Genomic DNA, 20,616 nt, shown 5'->3' on the forward strand with positions numbered 1-20,616 from the left:
CTTACTTAACGTGTCAGGTATAAACCAAACCTTGTTCTCCTTTGCACTGGTGCTGGTGTCTCTCCACGAAAGCCTCTAGACTGATACCAGCCTCAGCACTATGCAGGGAACGCCAGAATCAGGCCCGTTCTTTTGGTAACTGGCTCTTTGCTCAAATAAATGATGTCATGTCTCATATGTAAAGTGGCAGAGCTCAACAATGACATGAGGAGGTGGCTGAATCGAGCGCAGCGTGCATGCTAATGGCTGGACAGGCTTATGAGCAACCAGCACTCCTCACTGTGTAACCGGCAGCGCCAGCCGACATGCATGTGGTCTGCTGCTGCTAACATGGACCTTGCACACTCTCCCTGGCCAAGGGCACACTTGCTGTTCAAAAGGGTACACTTTCCTTCACCCTAGCGCTCCCTTGCTGCCGATAGACAGGTAAGAGCTCACAGCAGCAAGCCAGTACCTTGCAGTCTCCCAAGGGAGCTTTTCGGATGACACTCCCTGATTTGACTTTATAGCAGCTTTCTTATAGTTCGTGGCAACGTTGCACAGAACCCAGGGTTATGTATCACTCGTATGCAAGCAGCGCCTAGAGGCTTGGCTGTAATTGGGATCCCTTTGTGTTTGTTGCTGTACACAACATCAGAGAAACCATACCGAATAGGGCTGACAGCAACCTTGAGAGCCTATCTGCTGCCTCCCCCAGCCCCAAGACGAGACCAATTATAACTAAACCTTTCATAAGAGATATTGCTTAACTGGCTCTTAAACCATCTGAATAAAGGTTTCACAGCCTCCCTAGGTAACCAGTACTGAACTACCATCACAGTTAGGAAGTTTTTCCTAGCGTCTAAACTAATCTGCTGTGTGCCACTTTAAGCGTGTTAATACTTTTTCCTATCCCCCAGTGAACACAGAGCAAAATGCCTTACCTTCCTCTTTGCAGCAAAACTCTACCTACCCCTGCATAAATGCAATGGGAAACTCTCTCTGCTCTGAAATGTCTAACACCTAAACAGACAGGACAACACCAGAGAAAGGAAGCATCATGATCCCCATTTTACAGATGGGGACCTGGTGCACAGAAAGATGGTGTGACTTACCCATTATCCTATGGGAAGTCTGCAGCAGAGTCAGGACATGAATTCAGGTCTGCATCTCTGTTCAGTACATTAGCCACAAGTCAATCCTTCCTCTTCTTACTTGAGAGCCTTAATGTTACTTAGCCCTAATTGTTAGGAAATTGCACTTACATACTAATTATGGGCCCCAAAGTACCTTTCAAGCATTTATTAAATCCCAAAAGATACGCAGGATGCAACAGACACTGTCTGCTAAACACTGGTTTCCTCTGTTCGACTTCTGGGGCTCACAGCATCTGAGCCCCTTACCTGTGTTTGCACCTTTATTCGTATAACCCCCGAGAGGTCAGGCAGCGCTACTGTCCCTATTGTACGGTTGGGAATCAAAGCTCAGACGGGCTGATGTCCAAGGACACCTGGCTGATGAGGACATTTAACTTAGATCCGACTCCCAGGACAGCCTGTCAATAATAGCTTAGCCCTTTCTACAAATGAAGAAAAAAGGGTACAGAGACCCCTTAGCATGTCTGATTTTTAAAGCTGCCCAACTCCAGAGAATTCAGCTATGGCTTCAGATGAGCTGAAAGGGATTGCCAGATGACAGGGGGGGGAAAAGTATCATTAACAGGCCATTTTGGGGGAGAACACAGACAAATATACATACATCTGCCTAACTCATTAGCTCAAGGGGTTTAGAGGGAGTCCAAGAAAGGTCGTTAACACGGCCCAGGAGTTTGAAGTCTCAGCTCCTGGTCTCCATCACCACATGAATTTCCAAGTGTTCTGCAGGTTGAAAGTCAGTGTGCAAAGACATCGTGAGCACGTGCATCTGTCTGTAGTTCAGACCAATGAACATGTTACAAAATTAAAGCATGGTCGTCAGCTGGGCTTGAGGCCTGGCTGCAAAACCCCCCCAACAAGAACAACAAAAAACAGGCGCTTGATCACTCAGACATGCTGGAAGAGGTGCATACAGAGCAGGGAAGAGAAGCCCTGTCTTTTTGCTCCAAAAGCAGAGGTTTCTGCTAAATAGGAGGGAAAGCAAAAGTTCCTCTCTGGACCGGTCAGTAGGACAGCCTGATGCTCGTTCAGCCATTAACCATATCGTAAAGCAGGGGGACCAGCTATCGCATGATCTGCTAGTACCTATACAAGCAAAAAGGGCAGCCCTAAAAACAGCTGGCAAACAGAGAGAGACCACCAACTGCACCCGGACTTCTCGTCCAACTGTGCCTAAGAACATATCCTGTTTCTCTTAAAGATAAATCATAAAACGCTCTTCCAGATATGTTTGAAATGCATTTTTCAGGTCCCTGACCTGGCTGAAGGTGTGCCGGTGTCCTTGGGGAGGGTTAGTTTGCACAAAGTCTCCGACCCAATCACTACCTGCGCTTGACACTCGGGGTTTCCAGTTTCCATTGCAACAACGTGACGTTATGGACAGTTACTAGAAGAGCTCTTCCTGCGGGGAAGCACGGGACCTGCAACTCAAGGGAAAACACATTTCCCCATAAGCGGTTTCATGATGCACTGATCCTTTCTATAGTCCTGCAGAAATAGTTTATGCAACCCTTCCTCAGCCATCCTGGGAGGCTGCTATGTCCCTGCTGGAGATGAATACATTAGAGGCCATGCACGTAATGCCTCTCCCTCTCCGTAACCAAATGCCCCAGCTCACACCCCGTTAGTAACCATAAAGAGTGACCAATAAGTGCATGCAGGGCAATGGGGCATTGTGCACATGCATGAGTGCAACTTGGTTTTTCTGTCAAGCAAGGAAGGCACTTTGACTTGGAAGCCTATAGTCTGTTCTCAAAGCAACATGGCTAAAACGGTCCTGTGGCCAGGCCATGCTGCTAATGCAGAGTGTAGCCTGTAAAGAAGCAGGGTCTTTATGAATGCTAGAGATGTAACACCATCCAGGGCGTAGGGGGGTGGTCTCCAGCAGTTGGGGAGAAACAAGACAGGACTCTTGCCTGAAGTAAATCCCCATTTACCAGCCAGCCAGAAACCCTCCCTGGTTCCCCTAGCTCTCTAGGGTGACAATATTGGTTTCAAGCCCAACAGCTTGGCATGGAAACCCTGATAAGGTAGAAAGATGGTTGCTATTAAGACCATGGGCAATGAGCTGCAAGATAATGTTGTCTTGCTGGTCAAAAGGCACGGGAATGTGCACTCAAAAAGCAGGTCTCTAGCCCTGGCCCTGACTGCCGGGGTGTACGAGCACCTCTCCTTCGCTAGGAAAAGACCCACCGGTTGACGAGGCTGCTGCCCCATTTCAACCATTTCACTCATACGATTAAGGTCCAGTGCAAAGCATGGGGTGCTATGGGAAAGGGTCAATGAGTGGCGCAAGCTTAAGGTGTTTGAGAAAGAAAAGGCAGCTGGGAAGGAGTCGAGATTCCTGGCAGGAGGAAGGGCATGACCACCAATGAATGGGAAGCTAAGCGATTATTCTGTCTATGGTAGGAGTAGAGGGGGAAGGTAACAAGGCTGGCCAAGTGGTTAAGGGCACTAGTCTGAGACTCAGGAACCCCAGCTTTCATTTTCCACCCAGCAGTAGACATCTTGTGTGACTTTAGCAAGTGACACACACTCGGTCTCCACTACAGAGGTGGCAGCATCACGGCAGCTGGACCCCTGGCCGCACAGAGCTCTGCCGGCAGGACGAGTGTTTTGGCCATTGGAGCTTGAATCATAAAAAATGAGGGTTGAAGAGCACTCGGGAGGTCGCATCTAGTCCAACTCCCTGCTCCAAGCAGGACCAGCCCCAACTCCATCATCCCAGCCAAGGCTTTGTCTACCCAGGTCTTAAATACATCCAACGGTTGGAGATTTTGTCACCTCTCTGGGTGACCTGTCCCAGTCCTTTAGTACCGTCCTCGTGAGAAAATTCTTCCTAATATCTAACCTACACATCCCTTGCTACTAGCAGAAGCTGCTTTCTGTGAGCATTCGTACCAGGGGCTGTTGGCAAATCCACCTCAGCTCTAGGCTGGGAACTATCCACACCCTTACGTGCCAGGGCTGTGCCAGCACATAAACCAGGCTTTCTTGTTCCCAAAACAGATCCACAGAGGCATTTAGGTGCCTGAATCCTGTTGAAATCAATGGGGGTTATGCACCAAAACTCACTGCGGAACTGAGCCTCGCCTTCCCATCTCTAAAATGGGGATAACGGCACTGAGTTCCTTCACAGGGGTATGGGAGGAAAATAAATTATAGTTACAATTGGGAAATGGTCATAACATAGCTATTAGTACCATAGGAATACCCCCCACCCCCCACGACAGAGATGAAAGGGGCACGTTTGCTTTCAGTTCATTAGCACAAGTTATCAAGGACTTTTCTATTTACCTTAGTGACACAGGGGTTAAGCTATTTTTAAATGTGTTCTTCTGGGGAAAATTCTATTGCCATTCACCTTTAATCATGTTATAAAGGCAGCCATCAAAGGGGGTTTAGAAGAATACAATTTCCTTCCTTTCAATAATCCATCTCCACAGGGGTTTTAAATGTATTAAATAGCGCTGCATTCACTTTGGAGCAAGGTGACACACAGCGCAAGGTTTCACATTTGTCTCTCCGGTAACTGTACAGTCCTTGCGAGGGGAAGAGTCCATTCGCATGGTCAGCAACACAACTTCTAGATGCAGAAGGGGGAGGAGAGGGAAGGTATGATGTCACTTAAAACAAATATCATCATTACCCTGAAAAACCCACCTCCACTCTCACGAGGCATAAACTGCCTGCCTATTATATTATCATCTGCCCACTCAGAAGAGAAAATTAAACACACAAGGAAAAGCCGCAGTTGTGAACGGAACACCATCCAGGCAAGCACAACCATGGTAGAAATTAGCTCGGTTTTTATTTTCTTGCCACTGAGACCCTGCACTCGCTGGAAACCAATATTAACACATCAGCTCCGAGACTGGAGCCTGCACGCGTTTTACTCCAGTGCAACGGTCAGCATCCATCCACCGACACCAGGAGGAATTGCATTTACAGCCCGGGGAGGCCGCGTTGCACAAAGAGAGGCTGGCATGGTGTCAGCACGCACCCGGCAGCTCTGGCTGTGACTGCACAGGATGGTCTGTATAATCTGTGCACGGGATATGGCGTGCGTCTCTGGCACCTGGCGGCACACAGCAGGCAGCCCCAGCTGGGTTTGCCTACCCATGCGGTGCCAGTACATCCTGTGCAGAGAGAGAAATGCCACTGGCCAGCCTGTAAGTGGACACAGCATTTGAGACTGCATCAAAGTTTGGAGGCAGACTGGGCCACAAGTCTCCGCCGATGCAGCGTGTCCATTTATAGGGACTACCCAGTTTGCTTTTCGGTAGCACTGCATCTGTTTTTGTAGCGTGCCTTATAGTCGGCTTTAGGAGCAGCAGGGGAAATGCAGCAAATAGCTAACGAAGGCAAATGAGAAGTGTTGCAGAGCCAAGGCTAACGACCCAGGCTCGTGATGGCAAGTGTTGGTGCAGTTCTGCTACCTGCCTGAGCCTGCGGACACGATATAAAGTCTCACTCTCTAGTCTCTAAATGCTCCCTGTTACTATAGAGGCACTTTCAGGCGGGCATTTCATTTCGATGGCTCAATGAGCCGCCCACACAACCTTGGTGTTACCATTCCCCACGCGCTCTCTTTCTGTGCGCTCTTCCTCCCCAGCACAGGCTGAGGAGCAACAGCCACAGGACTGGAGAATGCAAAGTGAGTGCTTACATAGGAGAGCAGGGAGGTCGGGGTCCTCCCCGAGGACAGAGACACCTGCCCTTCACTTTGTCTAGAGACTCCACTCCTGGCTCAGCAATGGGGGCAGGGAGGCTATGGGCGAGTCTACACGTGCATTTAAGCAGGCCTACACTTAATGCACATTAACTTAATCCACATTAAGTGGGGTTGGGGGGCCATCTACACATGCAAGTGTTAAAGCACATTAACACTGTGTGTGGACTGACTGGAGACTAAAGTTAGTCTCCAGTCAGTTCACACACAGTGTTAATGCTCTTTAACGTGTCTATATGTGCATGGATTAGCTTTAACTATTTGCATCTAAATTCGATACCTGCAAATGCAGGTATCAAATTTAGACACAGATAGCCTAAATTCACCATTTTTAATGTGCATTAAGGGTGCACACCCTTAATGCACAATAACTTAGGCTAATGCACATTAAAGCGTCACGTGCAGATGTGCCCTGTATGTACCAACTCCGACAGGAGGCTGTTGAGGTAGTCTGTGACAGTATCTCTCCAGCCCCTCCTACACTTGACTTCTACCTTTTTCCTCACTTGGGAACAGAGCCAGGTAGGCCTCATTCACATGTGCATAGAGTCAGCTGCAGTCTCTACCTAAATCAGCAACTCCTTCTCCACCTGTAGCTCCTGGTAGCCTTTTCCAAGCAAAGCAGGCTCAGGCCCCGACAGGAGTCCGACAGGGTATTTCTAAAGCAAACCCAGGATGTTGTGGTATCAGCAGGATGGTACAGTGTTCAGGGGCCATGTGTTTTTTACAGCCCGCCTATCTGTAGCCCGCTCAAATAATCCCACTCTTGTAACGGGGATAACCATCAAATGCTTGATAGCTGAGGTGCAAGATGCAAGCTGAAAATCCTGATGATGCTTAACGGGACGCCCCATGGGGCTACCACAGTATAAAATCTTAAGCACTGTTACTGATAACGGAGCTGGCCCTAGCAAGCTCCACATCTTCTCCCAACAATTCTGTTTTCTCAGCCTACAGGTGCCCTCTAGTTTTGCTGCATGACTCCTTTCTTTCCTCAACTTCCTAGCTACTGCAAGGTAGCAGCAGGTAACCAGCTTCTGCTATCCATGGGGAAGATCGCTGTGTTTCCACAGGGGCGGGAGCATGCACTGAAAGAGAAATAATGGATATATAATAGCATATAAAGCATGCTGGTATCCTTAGGAAAAAAGAAAAGCCGTGGGCATTTTCTCAGCAAAATCCACCTGTATGCCATGAGGGATGCAGCGAGAACAACAAAGAAACAGCTTTGGACCTTGCATTATCAGTTTGAACCCCTTGGAAGAATGGATCCTAGTTATATTAAATTAGGTGTGAGGATAATATAATCCACTTTGGAAGCCTTTGATTAAAAAAATCCTTGCCTACCTCCAAAAGAGGCAAAAAAATTAAAACCAAAGCATGTGAAAGTACTTGGAGAAAAAACTGAACTAATTCAAACTTCCCTTAACTTCCCTCATGCACCTCAGCTTCCAAAACAAATGATGAGGTTTGGGGTACATAAGAAATGCTATCTATACTGGGTCATGGCAATAGTCCATCTAGCCCAGTATCCCTCCAACAGTGGGAAGAGTGGATGATTTAGAGGGAGAAATACCTAGAGTGATTTACTCCCCATTCATTACCCTCCCTGGCATCTACTACTATTTGTTTAAGGATGCCAGAGGAAACATCCCCAACCCTTCTGTTCAAGGACTACTAATATCATCCATGAATGTGTCTAGTTCCCTTCTGAACCTGGGTTTTGAACCTAGCTTTACAACCTCCCGCAGTAATGAGTCCCAGAAAGGAACTATGTACTGGGTTAAAAAACAGTACTTTGTCTTGTTGGTTTTAAACCTGGATCCTGCAAATTACAGTGAATGTCTTTTGGTTCTAGTATTCTGGGACTTGGTCTACAATGACTCCAAGATCTCTTTCCTGGAGTAAAAAATAATAAAAGACAAATAAATAGAAGTCAGGAAAAGAAAAGAAAAAACCCAAATAATTGAACAACTACCAACATAATTAAGTGACATTTCCTAATAGCATTAGAGAGAAAAAAAAAAAATCAGGTTGGTAAAGGGGCTACACTTTGTCTATCTGAATTAGTATAGATGGAGCATCCTCCCTCCCCAGTCAGTAATTCATTCTCTCACTTGCTGTTAGTTTTACCCCGGTGAAGTTTGGATTCTTCAGGGAGACCCACAGAGCAGAAGAAAAGTTTGAATTATTGTAAGAATATGTTTCTTCATTACAGGAATGACTACACACGGAATAACCTTGAACAGATGTATCAATTACCATTATACATGCAAGATGTATTTTCAGCAAAGCAACAATCTTGATTGCTTAAGATATACCAGCCAGTCTAAAACATTACGATGCTAGCATGAGATGTTAGATAACACAGTACAAATCTGTTCCATTTGTATGCAGACCCCTTCTTGTTTTCAGCTTGTGAAACTGTAAGAAATGTTACATTTCAGAAAGAAAAAAAAAATACACTCCATATTATTCAAAAAAGAGGAAGCCTGGATTCAAATTGCATAGAATAGATCATTTTGACAGGGTAACCTTACAAAGATTTAGGAGATGGAGAAAACCCACAAAAACATGGCAGTTAAATTAAAAACCCATCGTTAGCCACTATGCAGAGTTTAGATTGTAAACTCTATAGGGAAAAAAAAACAAAAACGTTTTAGCTTGTGTTTGTACAGCATGTAGAAAACAGGCTCCTAGACCGTGGCTGTGGCTTCGAGGGAATAGCATGACATAAATAGCAATTTGCCAATGAGCACAACAAAATCAAAGTAACGACCTAGTCTAACTATACAAAATAAGGGCATGATTTGAAAAGTCAATGGACTGACTTGAATGGATAATGGATCAGGTCCTAACTACAGTACTTCAAATACCAGCAACTACCAGCTCCTGGAAAGATTTTGATCTTTCAGAGGTGACCAGTGTGGGTGCAAAATAAATTACATACAAACTCAATGCACAATTCTCTAACAAAGGCTGGAGATCAGACCTTGCTACCCCAAAAAAATTCATTTGTAATCCCCTACAAAGGCAATGCTAGGCATGTGCTTGCAGACACGTGTACAGTAAGAAAAAAATAAATATCACATCTTGTGCAAAGACCATGCCTACTTAAAGTGGTGCACTTTGCAAAGATAAACTCCTTTAATGTAAATAGAAAGTTATTACGTGTCTTGTGCTTAAGCAACATAATTTGCCAGCCCTCAAAAGTAAGGTCCAGCATGCAGAAGAAACCGGAAACAACAACAACAATCTTTTGCCAACTGTCATGTTCCACAATAGTAATTATTTTTTCTCCCTAAGTGGGTGACAGGAAATGAGGTGGGTGGCATTACAGCATAAAGAATTATAGTCATTGTATTTTCTAAAAGCGCCACAAAAAATTTCCCTTTTTAGCCCCTTTTTAAAAGTTGTCTGCATGTTGCCATTTGGTAGAAAACTCCCAGTTAATGCTGTATTCCTCATAACAAACCTATACTTTCTCCTATTCCAAATACTTCTGGTGATTGCCCAGAAAGTTTGTCTGTACAGAGGATCCAGTATTTGCTGCTTAATAACACAGAGTTTATGGCCAACTGCAGTCACTGAAGACCCTATGGGTCGTTTGAGTAAATGCAGGTGCATTAAAGACGATGCATTCATGAAGAAGAGATGTATTTACCGTACGGGATCCCTAAGAACAAGCCAGCTTTTGAATTCATTCTTTTTTCTGCTTCAGGCCACAATGCAATATTCCTCCAATGCGACCTTTGGTAGAAGGATGTGCTGCTGGAGAAGTAATACTTAAGGAGAAGGAGATATTTCTCCTTTTATCTTGGTTTAAAGGAATCACTGCTGAAGTTGGTGGGGTTTTTTGCAGCCTTTATGTTTACCTAGATACATCTACCTACATATGTATGCCCAGTTTTACATCTCCCTAAACCATCATTATTTGATTGGATATTCATATCACTGTAGAAAAAAACAGAGGATTGGAAAAGACCTCAGGAGGTCATCTAGCCAAATCCCGGCTCAAGGCAGAATCATCCTTGTCTCAACCATCCCAGGAAAATACTTCCCTAACCTGCCCTTGGTTTCCAGCTATGAAGATGCAACCACTTTTCTAAATCTTCTCTTCCAGTGCTTAACCCTTCCCCCCCGCCTTATAATTGAGAACTTTTTGGTATCTAAAGTCATTCTCTCTTGTTGCCTTTAAAGCCCATGATTTCTCAGGCTGCCCACCATGGACAGAAAACAATTGAGTGACACTGTCTCTGTAATAACCTTTCCTGTACTTGGAGACTGTTATCAAATCCCCCTTCAGCCTTCTGCAATCTGAAACACTCCCAGTTCTTCTGACCTTTCCTCCTATGTCCTGGCTTCTAGACTTCAAACTCATTTCTGTTGCTGTCCTCTGGCCACCTTTTTCATGAAGTATATTACCCTAATCTGGATAGAGCATGCCAAGATGCACTCTCACCAATGCTGAAAAGAGAAGAAGAATCGCTTCTTGAGACACTCCTGGTAATACCTATCAGTATGCTACTGTACAAGCAGGTAAGGCAGCAAGTCCTATACATCATGAAAACACAGCCAGTCAGTCGCCTGAATCAGACTGTCATGTAGGCAGATGCAAATGCATCTAGGAACAAACTCTCTCAGATTTCCACACCTCATTAATAGTTGTCATCATGTTCCTCTGAGAGTCCCATCAGCTTCTTTTCAGCTGTTCACACCTCATTGAGGTGTCTTACTTTGTTAAGCAGAATGCCTCTTCTCCAACATCAGCCTTGTAACTAGCTGATTTTATGGCTACTAATAGTCCTGCGCTGACAGAGGTTGAATTAGGAGACAAAGTTTAGAAGGTTTAATTACACACGCCACAGATTGGACTACTTTCTGATTGCCAAATAAGGCCCCCATACATTGATTAGACTGTATTAGCTCTCCCCCACTTCCCTGACAACTGCACATTGTTGACTCATATTCAACGTGTTGATCCTCAATCCCATTTTCTGAAAGATCAAACTGGAGAACAACTGGCCGGTTTGTATAAGCGTGCATGTGATTGTTCCTCCCAAACCAGGGATCATGGGGGAAGTAGTTAATTCCCCATAGTAATCAAAATTTATGTTACTGAAGGAAAACAACTTTCCAAGAGAAAATATGAAGACTATATAGGAAATTCATCAGTGTTTACACCTGCTATAACTAACTGAGGATTAAATAAAATAAACCTTGTGCCAGCATCCTGATTCTGCTTTTACCTGTACCAGGATCAAGGATATTCACGTTGCAGTTCTCGCAGCCACTATAAATCAGCTCCTCCGAATATATGCAGCATTTTGTATTACTGTACAGGGTGCTGACTTGAATGCCTTAATATATGTGCAATATGGAATAGTTAAAGTTGCCGTGGGAAATTATAACTCTGAATTCTTGTCCACTGTGCAGATGGGAGGAAAAAAAATCAATCCCAAGATTACATTAACCACAGCGAACTCTGTATTTTTAAAAATTTCTCTTTATATTCTATAGAGGAAAAAAAACAAACATCTGCTGGTAGATGGCCAGTGCAAACACAGCATTATAGAAAAAGGAGACTGGAAAGGACTGGAAGAGGCCATCCAGTCCAAACTCCTGCCTGAGACAGGATCCCATCCAAACCATCCTATACAAATCCATCGTCTAACCCAGAGATTCGCAGCCAGGGCATCAAGGAGTGCCTTCAGGTCTTTTCAAGGGTGCCACAGGCTGCTACGTAGCATCAGCACCGTTTGGCATACAAACATGTTTCATAAGATAAACCCAAAGATTTCAAGCAGGTATAAATACTTGTGGTCTTTCTCAGTTCTTTGCAATAGAAAATCAACTCCATTATTTTTTTCTGTTGACAAGAAAAAGCAACAGTGTGTGAACTAAGAGCTGACATTTCCTGAGGAGTGTCATGAGTCTGCGTAGGGGTGCCTTGAATCTAAAAAGGTTGAGAAGCACTGGGCTAACCTCTTAGCAAAGCTACACAATCAACCTTGACAACACAAGACATAACACCCTGACCTGCTGCAGGTAAAGCAGGGGAACCACAGTGGCCAAGGTCCTGGTGGTGCAAAGGCTGTTAAAAGGATGCTCAAGAGATCCCAGAAAAAGGACCATATTCCCCCCACTACAGAAAAAAAGCAAAAACTCCCACAATCTGTACCAACCTGACCATGGGGTAAAAACCACTCTTGTCCCCAAATCTGGCAATTGGTTAACCCTGAGCAGAGGGGCAAGACCCTCGAGCCAGGACCTCTGGGTTTACATCACAGCAGGAGCATTGGCAGACCCAGATATGCACAAAGAAATGTAAACTCCTGTATCTTGATGCTCAAATTGTTCATTTAGTGCATATTAAAATCTACATGCACCAGGTGTGAACATGTACATCAGGGATTGCAAAAGCAAACACGTAAGTTTATCTCCATTTGCACATGCACATCCATATTGCAGGCACCAAAGATGAGCAAGTGATTATTTGTGTGTGTACATCTCGAGGTCACAGGCCTCACAGATACTGATTCCCACAAACAAAGAAGAGATTTTAATACCACCTGTCACATGCAGAGAAGAAAGAAGTCACTAACATTAAGCTTTCATACATAAAATGTGAAGAAAAGCAACTTGCAGCTACAGAAAATTTAGTTCAGTCCCTTCCAGCTCTACAAGAACCCAGTAAGGTATTTGGACCAGGGAAGTGCCCTGACCATCAACATATTAGCCACTTTAAAGTCGTGTGTAACACAACACTTGCACCTCCATTTTGAACATGAAGTCCAGCCTGGATTTTAGTTCCCTTTCCCAGCAAAAACTCTGTCAAAGCTGATGCAGTCTCATGAAAAGTTTTGAGCGTTACAATCAATGCTTTCCAAAAAAACAAACCAAAAAAGTAGTGGGAGAAAATTCCTGATTATGTATACTCCATTCCAGTGGCTATTCATTGCCTAAAACAACAGGTTAAAAACATGTTAAACACTGTTTTCTTTTTCATTTACTCAGGGCAATGCAAACTAGCTAGACTCTTCTGGTCTCCGTATTGTTCCACTTTCCCTTGGAATCCCATTATGGTTTAATTATGATAATTTAAAATGTGTTCCTATGTGTTCCTTTAATATTTAATTTATTCCTACAATATTAGTTGTTCCTAGAAAATTCCTCCTCCTACATCCTCCAGCTATGATCATCTGTGACAGATTTGGCCAACTTTTTAAATCAGGACCTTGCATGCCACCTCATCTATAGTCACAGTGAATCAATCTGACTGCCTAATGAAAATGACGGAAGTTTATGCACTGACTTCAGTGTGATCAGAATCTGGCTAAATTACATGTAGGAATATGCCATCTGTGGCCAAAAATAATCATTTGTTATCTACCACCACTTGTTGGGGAATAAGGAGGGAAAAATACAGCCCACAGAAACAACCATCTTCCAGAACAGCAACAGTACTCTACCATAGTTATTCAAATCTAAGACAACCTTGAATTCAAGAGGACCTGCTGACAATTAGATTCTATACATGGACAATTTATAAATTTATTATAATCGTCCATGTATAGCATTTAATTATTGGAGGATTGTCTTTAATTCATCCTCCCCACTGCTGCAGGGGAGGTCAAGCAGCTTGCCCCCCGCCTGTGCCTGTCCCCTGCCATTTCTTCCCCCTGCTGCCCCCACAAGCCTCTGCTCCCTCTCCTTCCTCCCCCCCGCCTCTGCTCTCCCTTCCCCCTTGCCCCAGCCTCTGCTACCCACATCCCCCCTCGCCCCCCGCCATTACCTTTGCTCCGTGCCAGCAGACTCTGTCCCCGTTCTAGCCCGGGGCACTGAACATGGCCTCAGCCCAGTCCTCATAGCAGCAGTGCAGGCTGCAGGCCACTGCTATGGGGGCAGGCTGGGATCGTACTCAGTGCCTTAGCATGAACTGTGAATGAAGTCTGCTGGCAGAAAGTGAAAGGGAAGGGGGGGTACAGGATGGGGAGGAGGAGGGAGAAGAGGCTGCAAGTAGATGGGCCCAGCAGGGGGGTGGTGAAGAAACAGCTGCTGTTATGCCCCAACCCTGAATAGGGGCAGGAACCCAAGCCACAGCGGCCACCTGTCCCCACACTACCCCGTACTAATTTCTAAGACAAGGGACTTCTCCCTCCCATGTTAAATGGGGGAGGTGTGGAAAACCTCATCTTAGAATCAAGTAAATGTAGTAGATCCTCTGCAAGCTCCAGGCCACCAATGCAAACATTTAATGAGGCAACTTGATTTGCTATTAAAGAAGTACCCCAACACAAAGTAAGTCACGATGAAGTCAGACACTGAGTCTTAATAACTGAAATCCTGGCAATTAAAACAGATTTCTGGCCCACATTTTTGCTTTCTGCCTTATTTGCAAGACCGTTTGCAACTTGACGCTGATGCCTGAACAAGAACTTCTTAATGAGAAGCACCGATGCCATCAGTGTAATGAGCAGTTAGGACACAGGTAGGACCGAAAGGCAAGAGATGTAGACTAGTGAAGACATGGGGATTCACAAGCATACTGGGATCTTTCCTAAGAGCCCCTAAAAGGAAAATGTAGGTTACCATTTTCAAATATACGCACCGATGCTAAGAGGGCAGTTCAGTGCTTCTGTCATCCAATATCAATTATAAGTCCTATTTTGAACGCTGCCGTGTAGGATCCGAGGGCCTGGTTAATCTTTTAATGCAGCTACTGAAGTTATACCAAGGATGAATTGAGCTCCTAGCATCAGAGACATTCCTTGGGATCTGCCGTGATTTTATGATGTTTAAGCAGGAGGCAGGGCTGGATGGCAGTTTATAAACCTCGACATTCGTTGAGGCACAAGCTTTCGTAAGCCACAGCCTACTCTGCCAGGTGCTAAATGTTCAATATGGTATCAAAGCTCCTAGAGCTGGAGGCAGGCTCTTTTTGTGCATGCGTATTAATATAAAGCAGTAAGTATCGTGGCTACATAATGAGGAACGAGCGACTACCCCTTAGAGGTCTGAGATTCAGTGTCAGGTATACGTACAATTGATTAGACTGTAAAATAACTGAAGGAAGGGCCAAGGGACAGGGATGGGGATGAAAACACTCCTGGAGACACTCTGGAGTGGACAGGCAAGTCGAAAGCGGGCAGTGAGGAGCTGTTCGGTGTCGGCAGGGGAACGAACAAGATAACCTGGCGCGTCTTCTACTTGTCTATTTTTAGGAGTCTGTGAACGTTGCCATCTGCCAAGGGCGCTGCATGCTTCCCAACGGCACACAAACAGCACGATCTCTTGGATTTCAATGAGAGGGCTTTTTGGGGAATAAGGCGCCGTTCAGAATCAGTAAGGGGATGAGAGACTGCCTTCTTCATATGTGCTACTCCAAAGGTTGAACGCACACACCTACCTGTTTACTGCTTCTCTGCCCCGTGGGAAGCAAAGATTTGGACTTCTCTGCTATTTTCTGTAATAGAAAAAAAGAAAAAAAGGAAAGAGGGGGAGGAAACAGAGGTCAAATACTTGGGGGGAAATATAACAGTAGTCTTAAACATTGCTTATTCATACTGAATTAAAATACATGCATAGGAAAGTAAAACAACCCTGTAATTTAGTAAAGAGAAAAAACTGGTCTTGAAGTTAGGCCTTCTGAAATTACAAGTCTTTTAAACTTCAAGCATGACAAGGTTATCAGAACCAAAACGTGCACTTAAGGAATGACAGCCAGGACGTGGGTTAAGTAGCAATTTGCCACTCAGATCAGCTTCCTGACGCAACTGGGCATTCACAAAACCCAATGGCTAATTTTGGCACTTTTTTATAAAATCCAAAGTCACATGCCCAATGCAGATGGAGTGTGCTCCAACGTGTGCTCAACCCCGAGGCACAAAAAAAAAAAAAAGAAAAGACTTCTGTTTTAACATGACAGACAGCCAACAGACATAATGCAATGGCATGACATTTATGCCATGCCCGCTGTGTCAAGGAAATGAAAACTAAAGGATATGATTTGATGTAATACGATACGATATCTGATATGGTACAATATATAAGACACGAGCTCCCAATGTTGAAAACCCAAATGTGGCTCTAAAAAACACCCAACAAAACAAAAAAACCCAAACTCAAATAGGTTTTTACCAGCCTACTTTCACTGTCAGGTGTAACAAAGCTTAATTATAAGTGGAAATAATTATAGCGAGGGTGGGGGGAAGGTTTCCTAAAAATAAAATGAGAACAATAAAAATCCCCAAATCTTTCAATTCCACTTATATAAAAATCAGTAACTGCGGGTCCGATTCAGAGCAGAGCCCACAGTTGCCCTGGTCAACATCCTCCCAAGTGCGCACATCACAACGGGAAAGGCAGGCTAAGCATCTTCCTACCTTTTGTACAGCTCCGTATCGTTGGATGGCATCAGACAGCTGGTTCTTCAACCTGTCCAGCTGAAGCCGCTCTTGCTGTACCGAAAAGGCAAAAGTAAAGAAAGAAATCAACATTTGCAAACTGCAGGAAGTAGAAGCTGTGTTTGCCCTTGGGCTGTGGTTCTGCCTGATCTCAGCAGCACTAGACCTATTCAATATCTGAACAGTAACCAATTTAGCAAGGATTACAGGAAGCCGTCTTGGTGACTGAGGCGGAGGGGTACATTATCCTCAAATTAGCTGAACAATTCCCAAGGAGCTACCTCAAAAGTAAACAAGAAGCTCTAATAACCGGAGGATCTATACTTAGACTTCTTTGCTTTGGAGACATGGCTTGCACAACATGCATGAAAACAAGGGGCGGGTGCATGACTGGCTTCTAGTTTCTAGTATAATGAAAACGAATAATAAAGGCCCCATGGCATACTTCTTTTTGAGGTCACACTCAAACTTGGCTAGCTGTTTTCTGGCCTACACGGGCACCCTCCTGGGACTGGAGAAGAGGCTATGTTGAAAAGGGTAGGCAACCACAGTGCTTGGCACTACAGGAGATTCCCATGTATCTGCACAAGCCATGGAAAGGGTCCTGAAAAGTTTGAGCACTTGTCATTGATCTACCGAGTGACCGTGGTCATGTCACTTTGCCACTCTCTGCTTCCCCTTCCCATTCCCTAGGTGTCTGCCTGGTTTAGGCAGGTTGCAAGCTCTCCAATGCAGGGACATGAGGAATGGGATTCACTAGGTCTCCACTGGACTACAAACATGGATAGTACTTGTCTTTGTCTTTCTGATGGAGTGCATTTGAATACTAAGCAGCAATCCAGCTCATGTATTTGCATGTTATTGAAACACCCTGCCTAAAACCCAGCTCTGAGAACAAGCCTCTCCCATCATCTAGCCTTCACAAATTCACTGTCGTCTCCCATTCACGTGCCAAACGGGACCAGCTGCGCTTAGATTATGCAGGCTCCTGGTAAGAAATACTTCCAGGGGAAGCACCAAACGTTTTGCTGCTGGACACAGAAGTACACCTGACTAAATGCCAGAGTCAATACCTAAGAAACAACCCAGAGGACTTCACTTAACCAACCCTAATTTCTATGGTGCACATCAAAGTACAGAGGCAGAAAAGGATCTGGGAGTCATCACTGACTCCAAGATGAACATGGGCCGGCAGTGCGGGGACGCGGTCAGGAAGGCCAACCGCACCTTGTCGTGCACCCACAGATGCATCTCGAGCAGGTCCAGGGAGGTGATCCTCCCCCTCTACGCGGCACTGGTCAGGCTGCAGCTGGAGGACTGCATCCAGCTCTGGGCGCCGCACTTCAGGAGGGATGTGGGCAGCATGGAGAGGGTCCAGAGGAGGCCACTCGCATGATCGGGGCAGCAGGCAGGCCTCACGAGGAGAGGCGATGGGACCTGAACCACAGGCAAAGGCTGAGGGGGATCTAGTGGCCTGTTACAAACTAGTCAGGGGGGACCAGCAGGCACTGGGGGAGTCCCTGTTCCCCTGAGCACCGCCAGGAGTGACCAGGAATAACGGCCACAAGCTGGCAGAGGGCAGGTTTAGGTTGGACATCAGGAGGCGCGACTTCACGGTCAGGGCGGCTAGGGTCTGGGACCAGCTTCCAAGAGAAGTGGTGCAGGCTCCTGCCCTGGGGGCTTTAAGAGGAGGCTGAATAAACACCTTGCCTGGGCTCTTTGACCCCAGTACTTTTCTTGCCATGGCAGGGGGTCGGTCTAGATGATCTGCTCAGGTCCCTTCCGACCTGACCAACTATGAAAGTGGGGTTTGTAGTACATGGCCTAAAAGACTGAGGCCAGATCTAACAATGGAAACTTTTGGTGGTCCAGTAATACGCATTAGGCATGCAGGCTTGGTGATGTCTTTGTCTTTGCTGGAATCATGTATTTTTCTTGAGGAAGCAGCATAAGGAAAAACAAAAAACCAGAACACCTCTTGCCCCAAAAAGAAATGATTCTATGCCAGGGGAGCTCCTTGCCGGTATAGCAAACCCAGGAAACCTTTCCTAGTGTGGATCTAGCCTAAGGCAAACTCCCTCTGATGTCGATGAGAGCTTCGCTCGAGGAAGCACAAGGTAAAACCTGAGTAAAGAGCCCCTGTGTTGATCCATTTGATACCACGGACGGTCTGACAGACAGCATGAGATGGATACAATAAGGGACACATTGCACTGGTACTTGTGGAATAAGGTATTCAGTGCACACCTGTTCTGCAGCATGCAAATGCTACTATTGGGTGACTATGCAGTGGTGCACCTGGCACTGCCCTCTCCCACCACCTGTGCACCAGGATTGGGCCCTCAGGGCCCAGCACCATCCCTTTCCATCTTATGTGTCCCAGGATTGGGTCCTGGGGGTCCTAGCACTGTCCATTCTCTCTGTCCACATAGCAGGACTGGGTCCTGGGGGTCCTGGGCCCCAGCCCCTCCTGCCCCCTGCATGTCAGGGGCCTGGTGCCACAGCCCCTTCCCGAATCTCCAGACCACCAAAGGCCCTGCACCCTGGGATCAGGTGCCAGATCCAGCACAGAGCTCCTGGGGCTCTGCATGGATCCAGAGACTTGGCTCCACTCCCCTACCACCAAATTTCAGGACCCGGGGGAGTCCTATGGGCTGAATGACACAGCACCGTGTGCTGGATCTGGCCCACAGGCTAAACATTGAGAACCCCTAATGTAGTTTAATGCAATTTTCCAAAAATAGCTTTCTTTTTCCCTGTTTGTGATTTGACCACAGTAAACCGTATTACCCTGCCAATGCTGAAGTTGAGGCATCGTTCAAGAAATACAGTTTCTGTTTGTGTTACAAACCTCCAGATTGTTATTATTATTAATGATGCTATTCCATTTTTATTAGGAAAGTGCAGTAATTGGCTTGAACCTTAAAAGAAAAATACAGCCATAGAAAGCATTCTCTTTGTGTCATTATACAACAAACAGACAGAAGATGGTGCAATGCTACAGGTAGACTTCATACCTAAAAGCAAGTGCATTACTGCATAATACTCCTGACCACAATTTTTAATCCAGGCATTTATTTAATCAACAACAAATCTATTGAACAGATGTCACCAAAGGGAGAGAACGCGTGTAGCTGGGTCTCCTGCTACTATTAAATATAAAGGGCAAGACTGACACAAACACGGTTCTATATTTAAAGCAGGAAGTATGGGGATATGTTCCTATCCAACAGACTTGATTTAAAATGACATCAAATGATTAATTTAATCCTTTCATCCAGATGATGCTTTCTGCACTTCAGAGGCCCAGGCTCATCGGGCCATTAGTAATAATATTCATTCTCCCTGGCTTGTGGACAAAGAGAGAGGCCAACTTATTAGAGGCCAATTTTCTCAACATTGATTAAGGTCCAGGGGAAGAGGGCAGGCTCAGCAGCAAGCCTTCTTGCCTGGAATTCATTCCAGCAGGAGACAGGCCCCAGCTCACACCTGACCAAATTTAGGACAAGGTACAGGGAACGCTTTGCCCAAACTAATGGCAGGTTGTAGAGTTTCCTCCCATCTGGCTACATCTCCCCTGCATTCAAGTTTAATGCGACCAAATGCTTGTTCCTCGAAGGGAAATGATACTAGAAGCAACCATCAAACATTTGATTTATAAACACCTTAAGTATTACGATGTGATAAGAAACGATCTCCATAGTTGGAGCTTTTTAAGACCCTTGTAGGCAAAGGCTTGACCGGGATGATGTAGTTGGGGCTGGTCCCGCAGGGGGTCGGACTAGATGTGACCTCCTGAGGTCCCTTCCCACCCTCATTGTCTATGATATTACATGGCTTTGTCAGGAGTAACTCATACCTAACCAACCTAATGCCCTTCTATAACAAGTTGATGAGCTTTGCGGATGGGGAAAGCATCGGATATGACATGCCTTGACTTTGGTTAGGCTTTTGGCACCAGCTCCCACAATGTTCTCATCAGGAAAATAAGGAAATAAGATCTAGATGAAATTACTGAAGGGTGAGTCCATTATTAGTTGGATAATCATGTTCAAAAAGAAGCCATTAATGACTTAATGTCAGACTGGGAGGATGTGCCAGTCACCCAGGGACTTGCTCTGCATCCAGTACCGTTCAATACCTTCATTAATGACTCAGTCAGTGGAACCGAGCAGCCCCTCATTAAATCTGTGGATGAGTCTAAGCGAGGTGGGGCAGCAGGCACGCTGGAGAACAAGATTAAGATTCAAAATAGGATGCATTAGAAAAAAAAAAAAAAAGAAAAGGTCTGTGTAGCCCTGACTGGAGTACTGATTAATATAAGCACTGACCAGTTGATATAGCA

At 45.4% G+C, this 20,616-nt stretch overlaps 1 protein-coding gene across 11 annotated transcripts in view; it reads right to left on the reverse strand.

The window, feature by feature from the left end:
* The window catches only part of TSNARE1 (t-SNARE domain containing 1), a 791,067-nt gene that overhangs the window by 383,460 nt on the left and 386,991 nt on the right, over positions 1-20,616 (reverse strand). For all 11 annotated transcript variants that reach the window (XM_090040739.1, XM_090040746.1, XM_090040740.1 and 8 more), the window contains 2 exons: positions 16,251-16,325; positions 15,275-15,331 (listed from right to left, as the gene is read on the reverse strand). In XM_090040739.1, coding sequence (XP_089896865.1) covers positions 15,275-15,331; positions 16,251-16,325 — 132 coding nt within the window. The remainder of the gene's footprint in view (positions 1-15,274; positions 15,332-16,250; positions 16,326-20,616) is intronic.

Source organism: Crocodylus siamensis, chromosome 3, assembly GCF_052110815.1.
Source record: "Crocodylus siamensis isolate JL-2025a chromosome 3, ASM5211081v1, whole genome shotgun sequence".
NCBI lineage: Eukaryota > Metazoa > Chordata > Crocodylia > Crocodylidae > Crocodylus > Crocodylus siamensis.